Source organism: Platalea leucorodia (assembly GCF_965183815.1).
Source record: "Platalea leucorodia genome assembly, chromosome: 6".
In the NCBI taxonomy this organism is placed as follows: Eukaryota; Metazoa; Chordata; class Aves; order Pelecaniformes; family Threskiornithidae; genus Platalea; species Platalea leucorodia.
In genome coordinates this window covers 45,637,078-45,662,341 of record NC_138828.1, presented here as the reverse complement: position 1 = coordinate 45,662,341, position 25,264 = coordinate 45,637,078, and the positions used below count along the sequence as shown (strand labels likewise).

Below are 25,264 nucleotides of genomic sequence, written 5' to 3'. Positions count from 1 at the left end.
AAAACAGGAGTCCAACAGAAATCTTGGTATTATACCTCATCACTAGCTCAAAACTCTGATTCACCAGTCAAAACCTTTGTTTTCCAATGAGTCCTTTCTCACTGTTTGTTTTTTTTGTGTGTGTGTGTGCGCAAACCCACCAAAACATTGCATTAAAAAAAAAAGTACAGTTCTTCCCACTATTCCCCAAATATCAGGTAAGACACGTTAGAGAAATCTATTTAAAACTTTGTTCCCAGTTCTTCCAAGACCATTCTTTCCATCGTATGCTAAAAATCTTCGCAAATCTTGCCAGATTCTGTAATGAGCCTATATATTATCCTTAGCATGTTTATACACTGCTATCGTAAGCTGAAACCACATGAGGCAAGCCCTCTGAATTTCAACAGGTTCCCTTTTAAAAATATAAACTCTTGATTCGCTAGCTCTAAATCTGCAGACTGTTTATGAACATGACTGCAAGGAACTCTGTGTCCTGGAGTAGTGGGAAGCTCTTTCGGAAGCTGCCCGTTACCAGGAAGCAAGCACTCAGCATCCAAACACTTCAGTTTTAAAGAGCTTTGTTGACTTTAGTTAGCACGGGTTTCTTACCCTTATTATCACTATGCAAGCTCAGTAATTACCACACTTCCTTTTAACATAAACGTGTACAGACTAGTAGTAAAACTTCGAATTGCAGTTAATCCCCGTCCTTGAATTGAATGCAGTCAGGTAAAGCTGCTATCCTGAAAGCTAGTCTGGTGCAATCTTGCACAATAAAGGCAAACATCATTTACGTTCCTATCCTGGAGCAAAAATACAGGCTGTCCAAGATGAGATGAGTGAGCTCTTGTAAACTGAAGATCCTTGTTCTATGGCTGTCTAACAGCATGAAAAGTCACCCTATGTGAAGAACCTCCTAGGAACATAACTGTTCTCTGCAAATTATGTCAGCGAGCTGCTGGTCTTTTAACTCACCTTATCACAACAGAAAGGTAGAGGAGCACAACCAAACTGAGCGCGCTCATCTCTGAATGCTTTAAGGCCTACCAATCAGGTGGCTTACCCTAAGGTAAGGATGTGATTGCAAGTCCTTAACGAGTCTCCCAGAGTTGCCCTTCCCGCAATCTGGCTGAATGCCTGACTTGGTGGAGAAAGGGGGACGCTCGCTTCCTCCCTGCCTCCCTGAGAGTCTTAGGCGAGGCTAGACACAATCTGAGCACGCCAACATATTAAGCCTCACTAGTGGGAATGGTTATGAATAGCTACCAAATCTTGACACAGTCTAGCTGTAAAATAGGTGCTAAGCAGATTGGCTTTGTTAGGACTTTACCGTGTGTGTGTATACTGCAGCAGAACTTACAGGTCAAAGGAGTTTAAGAGCCTACCAGATTAGGTGGCATTTTGTAAATGTCTTATAGCATCATTTAAGTACTCCAGTCTCATAGTGAAGCTAATCTACAAAGAATTTAGAACAAACAAAATAAGAGTTAGATTTGAATCTTCTTGATTTCTGTCTCTGTTACTCTTTGCATAATCTTCTAAAGAAAACTCCTTTAAATGCCAGTTTCTCAAATAGCATCAAATAGCTTTATCAATAAGAAGAAACAGTTTTGGGATATCTTTCTGATAGATCACAATTGTTTGGATTTTTTTACTTCAATCTGAACACCTCATCTAAATGTATACGGAAAGGAAAAACGAAACATATTTCTACAGCTGAAAACTACTGTAGCTTAGCTTCATTGTCAAATTCATTGCAAGGTTACAGATGTCCAGATTGGTTATACTGGTCTTTTAATAGAAAAAAAAGGAAAAATAAAAATTAAGTAGGAGCAATTAAATGAAGATCAATTCCATATTAATCTGTTACATGAACTGACACACAATGTAAGGAAGTCACAGGGACTCTAGATGGACATCTGAGGAGTTTCTCAGGACCTATCCATGACAACCCAATGATAATTTAGTCTCTCTCTTGTCATTTTGAGCGAAAAATTTCTATATGGGAATAATTAAGGCCTAATGATAGTTCAGTAGATGCATATTTCTATATGCAAAGTTGTGACAGTTGTCTTCAAGAAGCTGTGAGATGCATACAAAAGTGATGGCAACCACAGTGAGACTGACTCATCAGCTGTCAACAGTTGCACATGTATGCATTCTTGATATAATTAAGTTTTTTGTCGCTGTTACGATTTTACTCTCTGGTAAATCCTTTACCATCAGGCTTACATCTGGACAAGTTTTCTTTAAGTTTGTATGAACTCACACATTTAAGACTGTGACTTTGTTTTGTATTTTTGCTCAGCAAGAGTCTACAAGACAGTAAGTTACAATGTCACTGATACGTGGACTTCAATAAAAGAGTTTAAATCAACTTGACTGGAGAAAGACAGAGATAAATGAGGACTTCTCCCCTTGAAAAAGAGAAATTTTTCATGGACCATTTTGTCCCTTTCACTTTCTTCAGTGAGTGGAGAAGATAGATCTCTCTGATCAAATGACTGTCCCCTCTTTTTAAGTGTGTAAGATCATCTGTCATTTTCAAGAGATGTGATATTACTCAAATAAACTCAGTGAGAAGAAAGTAAACACTGGCCATAAGAATGGAAAAGCGGAGTGAGGCAGGGACAAGTCAAAGGACAGATTCATAACTATTCCCTCTAAGCAAGGTTTAACTAGATTGATCCCTAATATGAGAGGGGTAGTTCCACATTTCATAACTGTGGCCGGTGTGCTGGCTTGCAATGACAGCACTGGTAAGAGAGCTGCCTAGCTGTATGCTATTCCACATTGCGAGCCTGCACAGCTCCATCCTATAGTTGCATCTTTTCCAATTGACATGCTAGATGCAGCAGTTAAACTAATATAAAAATGTAATTTCTGTTTGCAGTTTCTCCAGATGTTCTAAAGTAGGTTTTTGTCATCCAGTGGCACTAAAGCAGCACAATGGTTTTATTATTTGTTTCATTTCACCTGCATAACCTGTTTTTTCCGCTTTTGTGCCTATCTCACCATTTGCATGAAACCAACCCTGGCACCAATCCACAGACTTTACTTTTGTCAATATTAAACCACTACAGGAACATTTGGATCCTGTAACGAGTTCCTGTTGTCCTACATTTGATCTGAACATTTTCCAGGAAGCTGGATGTCACCAGCTGGTGTGGTCTTATTTGTCATGATAGTCATTTCTCTCATCAGCCAGGACATCAAAAATCACTTTCAATTACACCAATCAAATATGAATCACCACAGCACATCTGAGGCCTGACTGTATTTCAGTTGTGAAATATAAGAGAGGATATGACTGTTTATTTGCTAAAAATAACACAACAGTCTCTGCAACAACTAACACGTTAATCTCTTTTCCTTTCTAGTAAAATTCCAGGGGGGTTATTTTCACTCCACCTACATCATCTTTCTAATTTAAATGTTTTTTATTGCTTGTTTTGTGAAGCACAGTGTTGTTGCTACTTCAAAGTGGGTGCCCTGTTTAATTCTGGAAGCAGCTGTATTTCATTTGGCTGGAAACAATATAATATACAGTTTGTTTTATGTAAAATGCATTTAAAAAGCACATTGGGATCCATCCAGCCAAGACAACTATGTTTTCCTCTGGAATACGGGTAGCATAACGTCACAATAAATCATCACGGAGGAGGAGAACAAAGCATGACTGGAGGAGCCCATCCAACAAGTATGGATTAATACGACAGAGGCAGCAAGGTACAAAACTCCAAAGCACTCACAAGGAGAAAAACGGTACCCTCAATGTCATGCAAAGGTCCTTCCATCAGTGTCAGAACATAAGCATTTCTCATTTCTGTGTATTTCTACAGTGAAAGCATGATAAAACATTTCTTGGACACTAATTACAGCTTTGTGATGTTCAGGTCTCAATATCTAAGCTGCCCACATCAGTTAAGTCTAAATGGGGGGTTTCATCCCTTTCCCCTTCTTGCCTAACTCCCTTTTAACTTAGGCAGTGCTAATGTTTGTCAATCTTTCCCCCTCTTGGGTATCTTATTTTGGTCCTTTACACTTAACTGTGTTTAAAACTTAACTGTGTTTCATTCCAGCAATGGTTTGTATTTGTGTAAAAAACCCCAACCAAATAAAGAAATGCCTGCAGGCATAAAAGAAATGCTTCTCCATGGAAGACAGTATGCTAACCAGGTGACAAAGCTTGTGGTGTATATAAATAACTCTTGTGAGAGTTAGCACAGCTGGCAAAGAAGCAAGAGACAATTTATTCTCAGCCTGTAGCCTGCAAATACCTAGAACTGAAATTTCACAGATGTCATCTAAAAACAGCCAGGATTTCGTTCTCTCTGTAAAGGTTTGCATCTCCACCTCAAAAAAAATTTAAGATCTACACATTGCAAAAAAGTGAAAAAAAGCCAAAAAACCAGCCCAGTGACTAAAGGCTACATCTCTGCTCAGTGGCTCGCTTGAGGCCAGCCTGGGGGGCTTGGCGGGCAGGGATGGGCACGGTCCCCTGCGAGGATGCTGCCTGCCCCCAGCTCTGCGGCCGCAGGTCTCTGCAGGCTGGCTGTAGGGCAGCTGTGGAAAGCAGAGGGACCCCGTAACAATATCTCCACAAATTTGTTGATTACTGCCATGCTCACTTGACAGATGGGCACATACAGATCATAGCCCACCTCTGCAGCTAAGCGTGGAAGAAAATTCAGGGGTTTGATTTCAAATACATTTCTTTAGCCATGTAATTTGGGTTCCAGTGCTAGTCTATTGAATAAATCCTGGAAAGTAGCTACCACCACTTTGATGTTGTTATTGTCCAGAAACATCTAGTTCTCCACCTTCTTTATATTCCTTTCGTATAGTTAAGCTGCCTGTCCTGTTGCGTTTATTATCTTAAAAGCAAAACTTCTATTCAGATTGGAGAAAATATAAAAAATTAGCATTTAAAAGAATTACTTTGACTTTCTTGTATTCAAGGATTAGAAGATATTAATTTGAAGTTTTTCTTTGGTAAGTGCTCTGTTTGAGATCTTGGTTTAATTCATTTTAATGATGAATTTATAAATCTATTAATTGAAAAAAAGTTAGAATGGAAACTTAAAAGTTGTATAGTCATCATCACCATATATTATAACTATGCTGTTGCAAGAAGGGAACGCTTGATTCCTAAACAATTTGCTTACTCTAAGCTGATGTTTCAGCTGCTTACTGTGACTGCTGAATCATAACCGACTTTGTGCTACAGTCTTTTGTGCTAAAGAGGTGATTGCAAAAGTGCCAGCAGTGCTCCCTTAGCAGCATGCCACATCTGTCAGTTTGCACTCCGGGCACAAGAGAACATAGCCATTACCTAACCAATTCTCCTTGGTTCTTTAACTTGGCTGGAAACTGAAAAGAAAATGTTCATGAGCTGCTTTAAGAAAACCCCAAACATTATTTGCAGCTGGAAAAAAAGAATAGAAGAAATGGTCATAATATTAAAGGAAGCTCTGTCAAAAATGCAAACGTGGTCACAGCACCAGATGGTATAGCTACAGAAATGTTCTTTATAGATCCCTTTTGAAGCCACTCAAAAAGGCTGAGCAAATGGTTCAGGTGGGAGTCTGAACCCACCTTTATCAGCTGAGTTCCTGAACCCAAACTCGTGCAAGTTCCAATTCAGCAACACTGCGTAATGAGGCAAATGTCATCGTGCTTGTGCCTGCTGGGTCAGAGGATCACTGTGCTCTGGGATCCCATGTCCTGGCGTGCAGGGAGGAATTCAACTTAAGGTTAGGATTCACCACGCTGCTGGGTTAGCATCCAAACTTGAACTTCAGTGGGGTTGCCCTTCCCTTCAGAAAGGCCTAATGCTCTAATGCTCTGTAGTTAACGCTAAAATGCTGTGTAAAATACCTGCAAACGAAAAAAATTTCTGTAGATATATTTTGAAATTCTGAGTTCATCTCTGCATATCCTATGGAACAGTGAGCTTTTATTGATAAATTTCTTACGGCTTTTATAGAATCATGAATAGAAAAAAAATCCCCCCCCAACAGGAAAATAAATAAAATAAATAATAAACTGGGATATACCTACAAGAAATTGCTAATAATATTTTTAAGTCTAATTTCATAGGTAACTGGCTAAAAGAAAATGGCTTAGCTAGAATTGTTAAAAATGAAGCAACAGTCAAAAATACCACAAAGCAACTAAAGTAATCCAGTAAAACAATTCAGAAGTTTTTAATAGGGCAACACCTTGCATAGGACTTTAAGATTAAGGGATTCACCCTCTATATATGTTTTACCTAAAACAAACAGGCAAAATTGGTTATTAGTCACTGCAGTTTTGTGCAGAGGTTGACAGGTTTGGAATGAATGAATAATTATGTGGTGCTTCCACATTATAATGTGGAATCAGTGTTGATATCTGCATGCCCATCAATCTTGCTTTATGTGCAATTACCTATAAATTGGACACTGACTGCATTTGGCAAGCAGCAACATCTTAAGACATCTCCAGGAAAAAAATATTCAGCTTTTTTATCTGCATTTGGTTGTCACAGTCTGTTTTATAAATCTACTACGCATGTTTACAGCTTGCTTTACTTTTGCTCTGTGCCACCAAACAGTTTTACTGACAGAGCATTTCTCATGTGGATGCTTTTCAATTTACGGGGTATGTGTCAGCAAAAAATATGCATAGGCCTTGCAGGTCTTGAGTGACAGATAAGGAGGCAAGAAATATGATAAGAAGGACACAGAAAATTGATGTCATGATACATACTATTGTGTGTGGTACACTAGTGGTTATTTAGTGATGGGGAGGCAGAATGGTCCTTTTAACTCATTTTCTCATTTAATAAAGCGTATGTGATCCTCATGCCAGGTCACAGCTCTTTAAAAGATACCTAGATTGGTTAGGCATTATGTAGCTAGCTGAAACTGTGTGTTGAAACTTGCTGCTAAAAGATATAGAGAGGTGAAACGCCAAGGGAAGGGAAAAATGCTCACTTTAAGCATTATTTGTTAAGGGCAAACATAAGCTGAAGCAGCTTGAAAGGAAACCCATGGGATGATGTGGGCTACGCCTGAGTTTGTCTAGAAGTTCTGTCCTCTTCCTAACTCCAGTCTCCATATCCCTTGTGCTGCTGCTGTGGGATAGGATGGGAAGATCTGTCATTTTTTAACGCAGTATCTGCACATGGGGAAATTCTCCCTTTATTAATGAAGGGGCTCTTGCAATCATTTATACAATCACAGCTGGGCTTCTAGTGCTCAGTCCTTTGTGAACTGCATCTCCAGCATCCTCCCTTTACATAGCAGAAGATGGAAAAAGATTTAGTAAAAACCTTTGTGGAAAATACTTAGGAATGAAAAGTATTGCTTTTGGCAGCACGGATAATACTTCCAGATATTCTTGAGTGTGTTATTCATTATATTCTTGAACTAGAGGGAAGTTTTAGATAAAATACTCATAAGGGGTAGACTATAATCTTTGGAGGATATAATATAATATTTGGAGGATAATGCAAAGATAGCTGAAATATCCAGACCACTTCTGTGCATGCTCCCCTAGTATTATTTTGGCTAACAGCTCTATTTGGGGCAGTTTATCTGGAACCATAAGTGGTCTGTATCAAAGGGACTGACACACTGAAGATGAACATGTCCTTGCTTTTTCTTTTCTGGCTTGAATGAGAGAAAGAGAATATTTTTAGGCTTAAAAATACACACAATTTGATGGGTCAGGGACCAAACTCTCTTCCTTGGCCAGTTATTGACATAGGCCCAAACACTAAAACGTACAGAAGATCTTGTGCTCTTGGCAGCCTTGATGCAATGTATCCTACCAGTAAGGTTTTGGTTTAGAATGTTGTACTGGAAAGAAGCTGTGAACCTGAGAATTCAGATTTTCTTTCAGTGATAAATACATGCCAGAAATTTACCTAAGCATTATGTTTTGGACCCCCACAACACAGAAGAAACTATCCATTATTTGAATGGGAAGGATAAGACCGACCCTATCAGCACACTAGATCTTTTCCCACAAGATACGGAGCAGCCAGTCTGTGCATAGGCAGAGATTTCATTTTTATAACTGGGATTTTTTTTTTTTTTTTTTTTTTTTTAATATTTCACAAGTGATTTATTGAAATCAAGCTAGAATAAGCAGTATAGGGAGGCTGCAGGCTGTGGCTACCTGCTGGCTCTAAGTACTCACAGTGCCTCTATGAAAGCTAGTTAAGTGTCGAACTGTATGAGATGCTAATAGTCCAAATAGAAATGATTGTATTTTGCTCCTACAGGTAATGCACGAGACAGCATATTCTCTAATGAGATACTTTGTGCTGTAATAGAGAAAAACAGAGACTGAGGTTTGGATTTCTTATTTCAAGTCGTGCGTGATTTTTGCAGGGGATACCATAAACAAAGCAGTTTATTTCAGCCAGTGCAAAAATCTGGACGGGGAAACTCCGATACTACGTGGAGCTGTACTGGGGGAAGATCTTCATCTCACGATGTAGTCAATGCAGTTTTTGTCACCACCACTACCACCACCACTAATCCCATTACTGTCTCATGTGTCTCACTGTCTGCACGGATGGTCTTTTAAGGCAAATCTTTCTCTCTGTTTAGCCAGCTGGCAGGCAGGCAGCACAGGCGGCCTCCTTCCTCCGCTGCAGCTACTACAGCAAGCCTTGTCCTGTGGTGCTGAAACCAAGACTATCTCCCTCTTAGAGCAAGAAATCTATTCTTTTATTCATACCACATTTTCATTATTAAGAAAAAAATACGATTCATAAAATATTACCCTATGGCAATATGCAGACTTTAATATTAATGCCATTTTATTAAAAAAATTCCTCTAAACCAGGAAAGATTAAACTTAAGCATGAATAAATACTAGTATCTGCCTGGAAGCTACATCTGTGCCCTTTGTCTCCCATCTTTTGACATCCTGTGAACATCTCCAGAAAGTTACAGAACATTTTCTCTTGAGCAAAAAGCCCCTCATGGATATGGATGTGTTCAGTAGTCTTTAAGAAATGTCTAGAGGTCTTGTAATTTCTCACTCACACGGCTCCAAGCTGGCTGTATTCCACAACGAGGTTTTACACAATAATTAGACAGTCGCTCAGATCATTGTTAGTCCGTCCTTTTGCCTCAGAAAACGTTCCTTTCACAAGACTCTGCCTGTTCTGCTGACTGATAAGAAAATGTGCATTCAAATTGGTCCTGCCTGTAAAAACTGTGACTGACACCACTGTGCAATTTGAGAACCGTAAGCCTTAGGTTATTCCTAGGTTCTTTTGAATCAGCATGAAACATGCTTCTGTGCTGAAACGTCCAACCCTGTACTTTTTAAGCTTTCATTTTATTCTTGGCAATCTTATCTCTGGAAGGCAGCATAAATGCAGCAATTGCACATCTCATTTCAGACAAATAAAGAAACATTCATTTTCCATTTTAATGTTTTACTGGAAGCTAGTTCACAGAGAATTAAGAGACTGATGATGAACAAAAATGAAAACCAGCAAGACTCAATTACTTACCCGTGCTAGGCTGGTTCCGGAAGGAACTTTATACGGGACGTACTTCCTGTAGATATGCCCAACTCGAGAGCACGGAACATCAAACATGCCACCTCCGCACATCCACACCTGCAAAGAGGACACAAAGCAAATGAACGAATGATCCCTGGAAATAAACGGGGCAAAGAAGGCATTTTAAGTAACAGTGATGTGAAAACAACACATTGTTCTGTACTGACGCCTCCCACAGTCACAGTGGTGGCCTTCTCGGCATGCTGATAGCTGGGATTAGGTAATATGCCAGACTCTCCTACCTGGAATCTCACCGTGCAAAAGCAGAGTATGTTCAAAACAAAATCATAAAACATATTTAGAATATTTACCTGATACCTGAATGATCCTCCTGCAACACAACCAAGATATTATTGTGGCTGTTGTTTAAAACATATGGGACCAAAATTTCAAAAGAAGGTTATGTGAGTAAAACAAGCCATCAATCAGAAGATTTTTTTTTTTCCAAAACACCTGGCTTATATTTTGTTTTGAATAGTGAACACAGAGCTCAAACACTAACATGCTCTTCATTTTGTAAAGAAAAAGGAACAAAAATCAGTTTCCTTCTGATCAAATTTATGTAGGCAGAGAAGGAAGATCATGCCGCTACATGTCATCATTAGTACTTTAATACTGAAACAGATGGAACCAACTGGAGCACACAGGTTTGACGCTTCAGGTCTGAGCAACCAAAACTCAGTCATCATTGATGGTAGCTGCAGGTACTTCATGGCTCTAAAAATCAAGCTGTATCCTGATGGGCAGCAAGTAAGGAATTCTTCACAATTCTTCACCTAGCATGACTTGGTTTTACCAAGTGTATGTGAGAGCAAGGTTGTGTGTCATGTCAGAGCAACTATGGCAATCGTGCCAGTAACACTGATGGGCATGATTTTCTATGCCCTTGGCAATGCAGAGCCACCAAACTCCAACATGGCTATTAGATGACTTACATCGCATACTGACAACATTTATAACTTTCTGATTTCAGAAACAGCAATTTGACTTTGCAAATCAGGCAGATGGAAAACGACAACAAAACCAGCCCCCACAACCCCCAAGCAGAACTCTTCAAGTATCCTAAAACCAACCACACAGCAAAGGTTTAAAATTAGAGTGAAAACATCAGTATTATAAAAATTATTTCCCAATCCTGGCTAAACAGTTTTTTGTTCCCCATAAATATTAGAACAGAATGGCTGTTATTCCGTGTAGGGGACACTTGTGGCCTCAGCTTTCAGCCTTTAGACTGAAAACAAAAAAACCCCCAACACTCTCCCACCCAATTTAAAAGAAAACCACGCCTAAGCTAAAAAAGAGAAATGGCTTGTCCTTTCCTCTTTATGTGGACATACATAAAGATGCTTCGTGAAACACTTCCATGAATCTGGATGAGAATTTAGGTCCATGCATTACAGATATGAAGGAATTTTGTCTGTATTTGATGCACTCTGGGGCAAAGTGGCGTGAAATAAGTTTGCAACTGAGGCTAAAGCAGAGCAGAATATAGACAACTGAAAGTTTCACCAACAATTTCCATACAGAAAGGAATTAATCCAAAAGTTGATACGCTCTGAATTAAAACAAAAGTTATCAGACCCTTAAAAAAAGTTATCGGAAAATATGATGTGATCACAAATACTTGACATTCTGCACGAAGCCTGCAGAGAACAATGTGTGTCTCTACACTTTTTTTACCATAAATTTCTCATTCCATCTCTTTTGTCCTGCCCACCAGCTGGCTGTAGCTACTGGCCTTTTGAAATCACAGGAAAATAAAATGATTAATTTTGTTCATTTAAAACAATAGTGGAAATGGGCAAGAGTTTGGTCTCTTTTGCTGTACTTGCCAGTTTGTGTTACAGTGGGTATATCTGCCTGGTCCTGGCAGTGTGGCTGTGAGCTTGGGACTAAATTTAATCATGGGAACATGTAGATGCTAAACACTGCAATATGGGATAACTTGGTGCTTGAGCATGACTTAAAGCATTTGAAGGTAGCACACTGGAATTCAGCCCCTGAGACTGACTGTACTATTCATACTGTGAACGGCAACAATGGGGTTTAGAGTGAAGGCTTGAATTGCACAGTTGCAAAGTGATTCAGGAAGCTGCTTCTTATGGATCATTTGTATATTAGCCCTTACAGTCCCTTAGGTCTTAGCTATGGCATTCAGCTGACACCTGGTAATGAAATGTTTGAGGATCCACACCACATTACAGGATAAACCTACATACGCTAGTGTAAGTGATTAAGGAAGGTTTAAAACTATCAAAGGTAGGGCAAGATGACATGCTTGCCTTTGTCCTGAAATTCCAAGGACACCTGGGCACAGACAGGTACAGCTGAGAGCTACTTGGGAAGCTGCTACTCACCACCTCCCAACCCAGTTAGTCAACTTAACTAAGGCGCAGGAGCTCTGAGTAGGCGCTTCTGGTGCACACGGGCTTCTCAGAAGAGGAGACAAATCTTACAGGTTAGTGGCACAGGGTAATAAAGGCAGCTGTCCTGGGCATCGCTCTGCTGAAGCACATACGTTGACAGAATCAAGAGTATTTCAGTACCTATTTCTGTGGTGAGGATATCCCATCTGGTCTCCTGGTGAGCACAGTCCTTCTCAGGGAGGAAATTTACTGGTGGGTTGGAATTGGAGGCCCAAATGAGTGCTTCTCCTCCATGCCAAAATAGCTCATTGCAGCCCAGAGCAGGCACGCTATGCCATGTAGATATGCTCATTATTTTCCTTTCAAAAACGTTTTGTAAAATTTATGTCTTAAAGAAAACCTTGAAATCTTCACCTGTTTAATCCCATGTCACCTAATTCACCGAAAAACACATTCATAAACATATTCAAAATCATAAAAATGATAATGTTAAAATAAGGTGGGAAGTGCCACCATTTAAAAAAAAATGTTATTCACCTTTCTGCCAATACTTTGTTTGTGTGTTATTTCTTTTGTAGCTTTTTTGGCAGAAATCTCCTCTCCGTGTCTGTATTCAAACAACCCAGTGCATCAATGAAAGTGCAGACCCATATTTACTATTTGTTCTTGCTTTTTAAATTAAGGTGTTATTTCAAAAGCTAGACAAGATATTACAGTGATTAATCAAGGTTTCTTAGCCTTTGAAGAGTGGACAGCACAGCAGTTTGACTCAGATGAAAGTCAGCCACAGAACAAATTTAAAAGACAAGAAAGCAGAAATATATATATATAGGCCAGTATTGCTTTAACTCAGACAATGAGAGCTGAAGTAGACATATATTGCATTTCCTCTAAAGCAGGAGGATATCAGTAAAAGAAATATGAAAACAAAAGGAGAAAAGGAATTAGAAAAAAACTGTCAGATATGTTGAGGCAATAATAAGCAGGAGAAAATAACACTGTGTTAGGCGTATATTTGATAGCTATAAAACTTGAAAGTGCTGTGCTGCACCTGAGGTGTGCTGTGCAGGGTAATTGAAATGAATCTTGGGCTGCCTTGAAGGACATTTAGCAGCTGTTCCTGTTTATCTTTCAGCTTCAGAATGATTTTAAAAGCATTTTTTATATTTTCCTGGGAAGATGAATTCTGGCAACTTTGTCTTTAAAATGTGCATTTTTATGTCACCTGAGCTAAATGCAAGAAATTGGAGAATGACGTCTGTGTTAAATATTACAGACCTCCATTGTACCATGAAAAGAATTCAGGTGGTGTGGGACGTTTGGCGAAATGGTATCACAACACCGGTGCCTCTCTGTTTATCTAAGCAGCAAGCAATGAAACTCTCAAGATCACTAATGTCTCCTTCTTACAAAAGCAATGAATCCGGTCTGCAGCTGAGGTATAAAAACCAAAGACAAAACCAAACCAATGCAATTTCAGCTTGGAAAGACCAAAAGAGGAGTAGTTTATGTGTCAACTACATACTATATCACAATCTATCTTTATATAGCTCCTTCCAACAGAATGTTGCAAAACACTTTATAGGGATGGTTGAAAGCAAATGGCAAGCATTAACGCAAGATTTAAAAGAGATTAAGCTGTGGTTATGTGGCTTTTTCCTGACTGGAGCTTAGATGTCACAGATGCATTTTTTGGCTCTGTTCTACAGCTCTTGTGGGATTCTGGGTGAATCACCCTCTTTTCGCATCACTCCTTTGTCTTTAAAATTGAATTCCACTTGCTCTTGTGTTTCTTTTTTTCCCCTGCCTTATCTATCTAGTTTATGAGTGATCCAGCCCAGAGACGATCTGGAAAATGTAAATACTGTGCACGCGAGAATGAGACTCCAATCCATATGCCACGCTGTAGTCGTAATTACTGCAGTAAGAGACTCATGTTTTTTGAGCAGTGGAGCATGTGTTGCTGTGGAACAGGAACATAAACATACAGCAAATGATGTAAAAGTCTGAGGGGGGACTGAGTGGATTTTGGATCAGGCTTCAAAACTAATTGAGAAACATACTGCTGGTGAGAGTCAGTAACAAGACAGACAACAGCGAGAGACACTGAAATGGATGGAAAAACCAAACAAACAGTAAACTTGTGGAAGAGGAATATAAAGTATGCCATGCAAAGCTGTCAGCTTGGTGCTCTGAGTATTGCGCAAGAAATATAGACTACAAACAGGAGAAATGTATTACCACAATGGGGCTGAAAAAGTTGTAGAAAATAAGAATATAAAAACTTTATGAGATTTTTCAGTCACTCTTCCTGAAATATAAACCAAAAGAACAGGTTGTGGAAAAGGAGAAAGAAGAATACGTTCCTGTGAACTTTTCCATCTAGTGAGAATGTTCAGCTAAATGCAAGAAAAATATTGAAAAATAGGATCACTGACTGCAAATCTGCAATCAATGCGTTCACAAACAGCAAAACCACTTACTTGTGGTGCAGTGGGATTTCCTGTCAGGGGTATTAAATCTGTACCGTGTAAACTGGGAACTGATGACTGTGGATATTTCAACAATACTCACTGGCACCTCTAAAATGTTGAGAAAAGTGGCAATATTCCGTGTTTGTCAGTTCTTCATATAGATTGCAAGTGCATTGACAAGTGGTAATGCTCCCCCTCTCCCTATCTCCTGCCAAGATTGCCAGCAGTGGGGGGAATTAATGATGATGAGGATGATAAAGAAAGGGATTAATGAGCTTGGAGGTGTGTGTTGGAAAAGAGGGATGAAGAGAATCTGGGAGAAGTGTCGGCATGGATAAGGATAAAACAACTCTAGATACAGGTGACTAGCTAGGGTAGCACCATTAGTATTTCTGTTAAGGTATGATTTACAATGCCTAAGGAACGTCCAGCATCTTTAGCAAACACAGGAAATTAGTATCTTTCACTGCTCTATATTTTGGAGATTACTACATAAACTGTGTCTTTCTAGCAGATTTAAATTTAGGATTTCCTAAATAGTGGCTTCCCTGGTTATTGAGAAGAGACACTATTAACCAGGTCAGTTCCAGCGCTTTGCCAGCTTTCGCAAGTCTAGCACACGCTGAACAGTATCGTCAGCAAGATATCATACATCTTTTTAATTAAAACATTGATCCCGAGGTTATGCTGCCAAAAAATTAAAATGCTGCACATTATTTCTTACGTAAAAATTAAGCTAAGAAACTATTTAATGAAAAGGTCATATTTTGAGACACGGGTTGTGGCTGCCTCACCATCCATCGAATGTGCATGCGTGTGCTCTGATTTGGAAACAGCAGTTAATCAGCATGGCACCCAGTGCTATGCTTGCTGCTGTCCTCTGCAGCAATGTTTCCAAGTGAGAAAAGAACAAAAGAGAAATACGTTGGGTTTTGTAGTTGAGGAAATAAAGGTCAAGCAAGTTTTTAAGCAGCAGCTTTTTTTTTTTTTTAACCTGTCTCTCTGTGTTCCTGACAGCTCAGCATCTCGAATAGTCACACCTGAAGTTTGAGGAAGTTTCCTTTCCTGCTATGGCACAATTCCAAATGTCACAGAAACACTATAAAACATAGTGTATTTTGGAGAAACTTATTGAATTATACTGCAGGAAATTTAGATTCACTGCAGACTCAGTCTCTGTGGTATCTTTCTTTTTCCATCAAATACCCTTCCCCCTCAGACACACACAAACATATATTTTTGCTCACACCACCCACCTTCTGTCTCTGAACAATGTGATAATGCAGGCTCCCCCCCAGAAAAAGACTTGGTTAGGACGGTGCTCTGCACTGAAGCCTGGCGTCTGTCACCCCAGGTCACATCTAGTGAAACAGCCAGAGAGAAACATCAAAATCGACACTTTCCCTCCAAGCTTCCCAGCCCGAGTACCTTTCCTAAATCTGGTTCGACCTGTTCTTGTCAGGAACTGCTGCCTGACTCCACAGGCAACCACTTGTCCTGCTAATCTAATTTTTAATCAGTCCTTGAACTCTGTCTTAGCGTCTTGAACTCATAAAGCAATACGGCTTTGCTATTATTAGCAATTCCTTTGAGCTTGCATGATGGCCCTTGATCCAGTACCAGACTTTAATTCATTGCATGTCTGGGGTTTGCAAAGCGCAGTAGAAGATTACAGTGAGCAGAGTAGTTGATATTAAGTTAATGATGAAGAAGCTAGTAATTCCTTAAGTCAGGAGACTTTAGACAAACTATTTCATTGAGTCTTGACTAGCAGAGCTCTAGTCATCATACTTTTCTGAAAGATCCAATCTGTCTGACTCTCTAAGCCCACACTTTGCACTCACGCTTCCCACCTGCTTTGTAGCACACATTCCTGTAACTTGAGTTGTGGAGGTGACTGTGAATGTCTCTGGTACAGTAATGCAGAGGCTTTTCATCGAGAAGATGCTTTCCTTAATAGGATATTGATTATCAAGTGACCTTTTCCCCTTGGCATGCCAATGTTTCTGTGGGGTGAAGTTTCATTCCAACATACAGGAAATTCTTCCCCGAATAAGATTAGGCAGAGAATATCAAACATATACTGTTTCTTAGATGTGATTCCACATTTGGCACCAGTGGATTTGGACATATAAACACAATATTTGACACACACATTTATCAAAAATCTTCCTTAACATAGCTGTAAGCTTACCTTTGCATCAAAACATTAGCAGTACTAATTAGAGACACATGCCACAGCTTGTCTATTCTATAGTACCTGGACCTACTGTTAAAATGTTAAGCAGAAGGGTTACAGTAGTCTGTCGATCTGTGGAGTTTAAAATGCATCACTTGAGTAGAGGACCAGAAACGATGTGCGAACACTCTTCACCCCAGCTCACAGAGCAGGGCAACCAGTTCAAGATGAACCAGACACTACTTCATTTCAGGGAGCACATGATGGCTCTGGCTCTGGCATGCACCCCCTCATAAATACATCACTGTATTTGAATCAGCCACAAGAATCCCCAGTCTGACACTGGGAAGGCTGTGTCATCAGCACGGTCTCTGTTTATAGTAGCTATATTGTTTACTTATTTACCATTATATAGCACTTTTTGTTAAAATGAATCTCAAAGTTAAAACCAAGATGATGTATGAAGAATATAAAAGGAACACCGTGTCTGTCACTGAGGTTAAAGATCAGCCTGAAACAGTCTTCTAAATACAAACTTCCCACAACTACGAGATATTTCAAATCATCTGCTTTTTACAACTTTTTAATGAAACCCAATCATGTTTTTACAAAATATTAAGAATTAATGGAGTCAAAGAAGAAATGAGTGGGAACAGTTAAATGTCTGGTGGTTAGACATGTTCTTGAGGCAGGATATTGCAAATAATTATTTGCCAAGCAAAATACCATTAACGTGAGATATGGCATCAACGCAGGGCACCCATCCTACGACACGTCCATAGATGCGGACACTCTAAGGAAAGGTAAGATGTAGTTTCAGACCCACTCAAGCAGCCGAGGAAAGTGAACCAGGCTGGTCGTCTGGCTTTTTCATTGACTTTGTGAATAACAGAGAGATGGCAAGTCCACCATCTTCCCAAATTTTGTGAATAAAGCCAGTAAATTAAACTGTCTGGCTAACTTGTCCTGATTTACATAAGTTTTAAGATGACTGAATCTATAGCTACAATAGAAACTGTTGAGGCAGAAAACTTTCCCGAGCTGATATTGGTGATTCTGACATAACAAAACCCAGTCCTTTCCGGTTCTCCCTCCTGCCTCCATGATTTTTCTCCCATTTTTTGTCATGCCAAACAAAACAGCAGTCTTTTTAAAACTTACATCTGTCAAATTCTTCCAATAGAAAGTTGTTCCTACTTGGCAATCATTTCTAAAGAGTATTTTTTATTTCTTTTAACACTAATAAGAAAAGACTGGGACCCTAAGGTCAGTATATACTAATGAGATGAATCAGGAGATATGACTGAAATGTGTATGACTGACCCAGTGTGACACAGCTGCCTCCAAAAAAAAAAATCTATCACTTGAGCAAAATACACTGGGACAATCTAGTATCTCAATTTCCAGTGCTGTTACCATGGTTTCTATACAAAGACTGGAAAGCATTACAAGTATATTCTTTCCGATGCCGAATAAAAGGAATATTTGAAATAGGATAATAAAATCTTGGGTGACCTGTCAGAGACCATTGTGACAGCTACCAGTGACTACTTACATTTGCCTCTGAAACAACCTAAATGGACAGAAGGTAAATCGATATATTCTAAATACACTATCTAGCTATTGGTTTTCCCCTGCCCTCCTGTTTTATTTTGCTGGCGTATAAAAATGATATGGAGAAACATGAGAGTAGCACAGTTAATACAAACCATTTTGCTGTTCTTGATAACTCCTGTAAAGACAGCCTGGCAGTCCAGTGTTGGGTCACGCTGTATATTTCATTCAACAGAATGGCCTCAGCTCTGTTGTTTTAATCGCTGTTGAAACTCAGATGCAGCAAGATGTATGATATTAGTCATGGCTGACATACTAAATTTATTTGCTGAGCTTTACACTGTCAGAGTTTGGAAAGATCCTGAAGCTAAATGTGAATTGTAATTTCAGTTCCAAGCTTTATCCAAATATACTTGACTCAGCTCATGTATGTCATGAAATTCTATCAAGTCATTGAAAATCTTTGCATATAGAGTTCTTACTTCTTTGGGTATACTGGAACATAGTAAACTGAATTTTCAAGATTAGACATGTTAGTCCTCATCAAACTAATACAAATACTTATTTTACATGTGAAAATCAACAAGACTTTCAACTCGACATGTAAAAGCCAAGTAATCAATTTGAATACACATGCTGACATAGAGGATATACCATGGCTGGTTGTACATAACCTGAGCACTTGAAAACTCCCCATATGTTTCATCATTACAATTATTCAAATGCAATTAAAAATAATCTAATTTTGAAAATTTGGCCGGTAGATAGCAGCTCATAGCAGCTGAGGTGACCTAGTGACACACTGCTACTGAAAGGGGTTCTTCTTCCTATGACTTTCTCTTTCCATTTCCACTCATTTCCCTGAGCTGACTCCAGGGGAGCCTACCCCTAGTGATGATTAAACTTGTTGATCTGGGCAGAAAATGATGGAATTTTCTTTTTTTCTGGGTTAGTTCTCTCTTGGCTTATTGAGCTGAGCTCAACACTTGAGCATGAAGTAAATGCAGAGTCTGAGAGAAGATAAGTGGAGAAGACTTGACAAAAGGAACCAGGTAGAACTTCATTCTTTGGTGGTGGTAAGCTACCAGATTTTCAGAGGGAACTGAACTCAGTGTGATTTTTGTATGGCTTCTGAAGCATATGTTTATGGCATAGTTCTCTGTGAAATTAGTGGAAATTCCTAAAGGAAAAAAGTAGTATTGTACTAAATGAATTTTAGTTAAAAGACAAAAGCCAATATGAATAAAAGCATCATGATCACAAAGCATATGAGAAATGAAAATCCAGAGGTGTAAGACTGAGGCTTGTACCAAACAAGTAAGGAAGTATCTTATAAGGTGACTTGATGACTTACCTTAAAGGAGATTTCATACTGCTCTCCTCCCCATATTTCTAATCCTGGATCATAGCCTCCCAGCTCCCAAAACCATTTTCGGTTAACAGCAAATAGACCTCCAGCCATTACAGGAGACCTGAAGCATGAATAAAACAAACTGTGAATGACAGGAACCATCATGCCATGCTTAAAAAACGGAGAAGATTAGCAATGTACATGGACAAGCAATAATAAAGATGTTTGGATCGTGTGTGCGTGTGCCTGTGTGTTTGTGTGAATGTAGGTGGTCTGGCTTCTACAATTGCAAAGCTATGGAAGGCACAGACAATGGGTACTGTACACAAACAATATTTACCTTTATTCACCCCAAAATGGACTCTAGATGAGAAACAGGCAATGTGATAGACATGTAGATAGATATAGAGCATGGTAGACAGTCATGCACAAACTCCTTTTTTTTAAAAAAAAAAAGCAAATTCTGTTCATTACTAAATACACCTATATAACAGAAAAAGAAAGGGACTCTGGAAACCTGCCAAAGTGTTTATTGTAGTCTCAGTCCTCCATGTGAAGTAACTCACACTTCAAAGCTAGCAAAACTAGAGAAAGGCAGGAAGGTGACAGCGGATGGCTACAGAGCAGCTGTTGGGAGTTAAACATCTGCTTTTCTACAGCAGCATTTAAAACTCCTAAACTTTGTCTCACAGTGGTAATTTAACTCATCGGCAAATAATTTGCTATGTTTCCCATGTTTCCATTTATTCCATGAATAAACATGTGGAATTTACTTGAATCAACTCAGCCTTTTCCACAGACAATATAGAAAGCAAATGAGATATTTAAAGTTAGAGTTAGAGAATATTAATGAAAAGTGTATTTTAAATTTATAAGCAGGATTATTGTGCTGGAAACCAAGCAGATTTTTCTTCCACTACCAAGAAGACCCTGTTTCTAATGCAGTAAATACATTGACAGCTCTCAGGATTTAAATGTTGCTGATTCCTTGAAGTTGTGGTATAAGGGGGATAAAAGGGATCTACACTGAACAGTGAGGAGACAACAGGCTGAAGAAGGTCCAATCCAACTGTTCAATTCAATCAATGCAGGCCAACACTCGCATAATGAGTTTTAGAGCAAGAGGCTAGAAGGAACACGTTCCTGTTGATGGCTGATCAGCAAGAGAAAAGACATATAACTCTCTCTACGGAAAAGAGACCTGGATGGCTTCCAGACAGTACTTCCTTATCGGAGAATAGACATGAAATTGGAACCTATGCTGTGCGCTTTGTAACACTGCAGCCCCTGAAGGGAAATTATCCTATCTAGGGGCATTTTTATTCTGAATTACTATTGGTGGTTTGTTTGGGGCTATGGAAGCAGATGGTACCATCCCTGAAGAACTGACTGGCAAATAAAAACTTCACCCTTTGCCACTGATTTAGGATTTGGCAGTGAACTCAGGACTGGTAGGTATCACAGGAATCTATGCGTAAGTTAGAAGTTTATTAAAGAGGACATCAAGTTAATGGAACAACATTCTGCCATATTTTCTCTGCCTTAACAATTTTTATATTGCTATGTTTTATCCAAGCCAGTGGAGAAGATAAATAGCAAGCAGACAACTGAGTGGCCTCTTCCACCATTAGGATGCCAGCAAATCCCCACACACATGAATGTTAGAAAATGATCCTCTCATCTGCATTTGTGCTAATGAAAAACATTACAGATATTTCACCTTTTACTTCTGTAAGATAGTTTTTTAAAAATATATATATTATAGATTACATCTTATATTTAACTACCCATTTTCATGACTAGGGAGCTCTGTTTTTAACAGACTAACTCTGTTTTCCTTTAGAGATTATATTTTTAAAAGCACATAGAAGCTTTGTGAAACAAAGCTGCAATATTCTAACTGGCAAGGCTGTGCACTGTAACGTACACTGAATGCTAATACTTTTTTACTTGTATTGACATTTCATACCTCAAATATTGACTGTTCTTTCCACATATGAATAAATTCAATGGAGATTTTATTAGAAACCTTCCCCTGGGGATTGTGACTACTACAATACATTTTCAATTCCTACTGAAGTAAATCTAATTACAACATGCCCTTTGTGACTTCAGGTTCTAAATAATCAAAACGCAACGTCCTTTTATAAAGATGGACTTGCATGGAGCATGCTTGTAACTAAATCTTTACTGGCAGAAGACATGAAGTCCCAGAAATCACTGGGGAAATGCAGGTTCTCTCTAATTCTCTTAGGTACAATATCTTTCATGAGCATTTCTCTTGACATAGTGAATGGCCTATGAAAAAGACAATCCCCACAAGTGAATCAGATAGAAGATGAAAAAATCAGAGACTTCAAATTGCAAAATAATTGGCAGATACTTACAAATGATGCTTTATAACTAATCTGTAGATTTTTCCACTTGTAATACTGAGTAGAGAAACCCTTTGTTATTTAAATGCTAGTTTCTGAAAGTTCAGAACATTTATTACAATCAGGAAAACCACCAAACAACTAGAACAGCAGCAAACTCCTGTTTCTTGCACTTACTTTAAAAAAATAAAGAAAAAAGATATTTCATGTAATGTGGCTCCATTCTTTTTTTATTCCACATGTTCTGACATTTGTTGCTTTGCAGGAAGAGTGACGGACGACTTTTTGGTTTTCATTGCAGTGGGATGAGCAATAAGCTATGTGAACTTGACCGCTTGGCACAGGATACGTATTCCACTCCGTGCCACAAGCAGCTGCTGCTGAACAGGCCTTAAATTGTCTCCAAAATATGAAGACAAGAGTCCAGTCCTACAATCCTGACTGATATGAAAAGCCCTTCTGTAGTCACTAGGATCACTCACACAGATAAGAACTACTCTGAGCCCAAAGGAGAAGAATTAATCTCTTGTTTAATGGCTTTTGTACAGAAATGTCAAGTACAAAGCTGTGTTTGTAGAGGTAATTTTTCATGAAATGTCCTACTCAGACACTTAAATAATCAGACTTGAGCTACTGTAGCATAATATTATGTGAGTAACTACAGTGGAAAGCTGTAAAATACTTATAGTCAAAAACGTAAAAGGACAAAGACTCCCAAAACATCAGAAAAGCTGGAAAGGCTAAGGTTGTTAAAAATAGTTATAAAAACCTTCCACGTGAGAAGTACTGCACAGACTCACTGACTATACCTAGAAGAACAATATTGCAAGTGAAAGTCAGCTGATCCAAAAATGGCCCAAGAGGTCACAGATTCCTACGCTGAGACCCCACACAAGCCAACAAAGAATTCTGTAACTTCTCATAATTTATATTCAGGGGAAGAAAAGAGATCATCTATGAATTTTCAAGGTAAGAGAAAGAATGACATGGACTTAAAAGGAACATGAAGTTACTTGCATTAGAAGTGAATGTGGTATATTGCAAACAAATGAACTCCACAGCAGGGTTTAGAATCATTACATTGCAAGAGTGATACATACAGTGGACCTAAAGGATTCATGAAGATGTGAAAAGGAAAGCTTTGACAGCATGCAGAAAGACACTTCGGAAAGCACCTGTGCTAGATGACGTGTGCAGTAGGTATGCTGATGTTGAGACTGGAAGACGCCCAATGACACATCTATTTGGTGTCATATGTCAGTAGGGGAACGTAGGTTTGTGTGATCTATTAGTCAACATAAAGAAAATATTACACTGTGCATTGATCATTGTTGAATTGAGATGATGATGCTGCATACTGGGGCACTTTGACAAGGGCTGGTAGGGATCACCTGCCTGCAACAGCTGAAATTTGGCCATTATAATCATATCTGGTGAATGGCATATTGCACTATGCATCTCCTTGTATAATCCAGACTGATTAAAGGCTTGGTGCTGAACTACTGAACAGAAACAGATGAATGCTGAAAAGATGCATCCACTTCATGCAGGATATGTTAGACAAACCGATCTTCAGTGCCAAGCCAACTGGCACGCAGTACAAAAATGGAAGTAAACGTCAGCCAGTGCCACGAGTGAGCGCTGGGTCCTGTTGACCTTGTGGAGTCACAGATACGATAGATGACAAGGAAAGGGGCCATGTTGATGCTGGCACAGTGACACTCCCAGAAATGACTGGTGACCTACTGAGTGCAGCTTTGAGCTGGGCTTGTGCACTTTATATAGTGAATTTCAATGTCTTGTTAATCAAGGAGCATGTCCCTGCACCCTAGTGATACCACATGAACGCACCTCAGAAGAGTAAATAAATTCAAATACCTTGTTTCAGTGGTTACTGCTCCTGGTACTCTCTGCAGTGATTCCTGATACTGCACCAAAGCTTCTTAAAGCAAACAGCAGAAGCTGACACTAATCCTAGATAATAAAAGGTTCTAATAAAACTAAAAATTAAAATCTAGATATATGTAAAGTTAGAGACAGACTTGGTCACTCACATGAAGTGAAGTGAATGAAGAAATAAAAGAAAGTGAAATTCAGATGAGTTGATCAATGGCAAGGAAATTATACAGATTAATAAAATAAATGACAAAAATATGAACTTAAAGGTTGCTCCAGCTAAAGATAAATTGAGGAACAGATTCTATACTGTGCATAGAAAAAGATGCTGATGTTGCTGGAATGAATATGGATCAGACTTACTGAATTTTTCAAGAAGTAAAATAAAAAGCAGAATCTTTTATATACTTAACTCTTCGACCAAATATATTTAAAAATGTATTTTTAAATGTACTGACTTTTTTACATTTAATATTTGGGTAAGGCACAGTTTTCTTTTATCTTTTATCCATTCTAACAACATGAGTAATCTCCATGTCTATAAAATCATAAACATTTAAAAAGTAAAACCTGTATCTATGATGTTAGCCTATGGGATTTACTCTTTCTTTTTTTCCTCAAGAACAATTGTCCAGTCTTCTGAACAACTTTTCCCCTTGATGAATTTGTGCCCATGTCTGTACCAAATGTTCACACAAGTTTTGCAAATGACTCCATTCCTGATGTCCACATCATTATCTCCTTAGAGAGTCTAGAAACAGTATCTTAAAATATATGGCAGATCAACTAAGGATTGAGTCTGTCTTAAAGTTGATTTGCTCCCCATAAAAACTGCATCCACCCCAGCAGTTAATTCACTGCACATTCAAGGTTGTCCCCACAGCACACTGTAAACTGCCAGCTGATTTTTTCCACTGCTAATGTATGTAACTCTGAAGTTTGAATTATTTGTGGTAAGGTACCCCAGCAATTTTCACAAAGCAAACTGAAGCTACTCACACAAACTCTAATTTGTAGAGCTGTATCCCACTGCGTAGACTCCTTCTATATATCCAGTTGGTTTCAGTAATCTGTATTCTCCTATTAAACTGTTGTATAATTTTATTGTCACTCTTAAGCAGTTAGGATATTCTTATGTTAATTTTTTTTTGCTATATCTTTCTAATGAGTTGTTTGCAAAATCCATATGTTGATAGATTTAATATAGATGCATACTGTCTCAATCTTACCTACAAGAAATCAATAAATACCCATGTATATGCATGCATGTTTCATACATTTCTACTCGCTGGCATCCAGTCAAATATTTTACAAGTGATAATTAAATTGTGAGATATATTTGTCCTTTAAGAGGAATAGCACTAAAATTTCACCCATGTTTATTTCTGTGCTAAATGTTCTTCTGATTTTTTTCCCCAAAACAATCTCTAAAATAGTCTAAAAGAGCACTCACCCATAGGCTAGCACAAAATTACTAACTTTGCAATGATAAATATCTTGCTTTTTAAGCAGT

The 25,264-nt window shown here is 38.7% G+C and overlaps 1 protein-coding gene across 1 annotated transcript in view; it reads right to left on the bottom strand.

The window, feature by feature from the left end:
- Window positions 1-25,264, bottom strand: part of GALNTL6 (polypeptide N-acetylgalactosaminyltransferase like 6) — a gene marked incomplete at both ends in the record, with an annotated part of 483,371 nt that overhangs the window by 26,943 nt on the left and 431,164 nt on the right. The window contains 2 exons of the mRNA XM_082315259.1: window positions 9,506-9,613; window positions 19,484-19,601. Of these exons, the coding sequence (XP_082171385.1) occupies window positions 9,506-9,613; window positions 19,484-19,601 (226 nt within the window). The remainder of the gene's footprint in view (window positions 1-9,505; window positions 9,614-19,483; window positions 19,602-25,264) is intronic.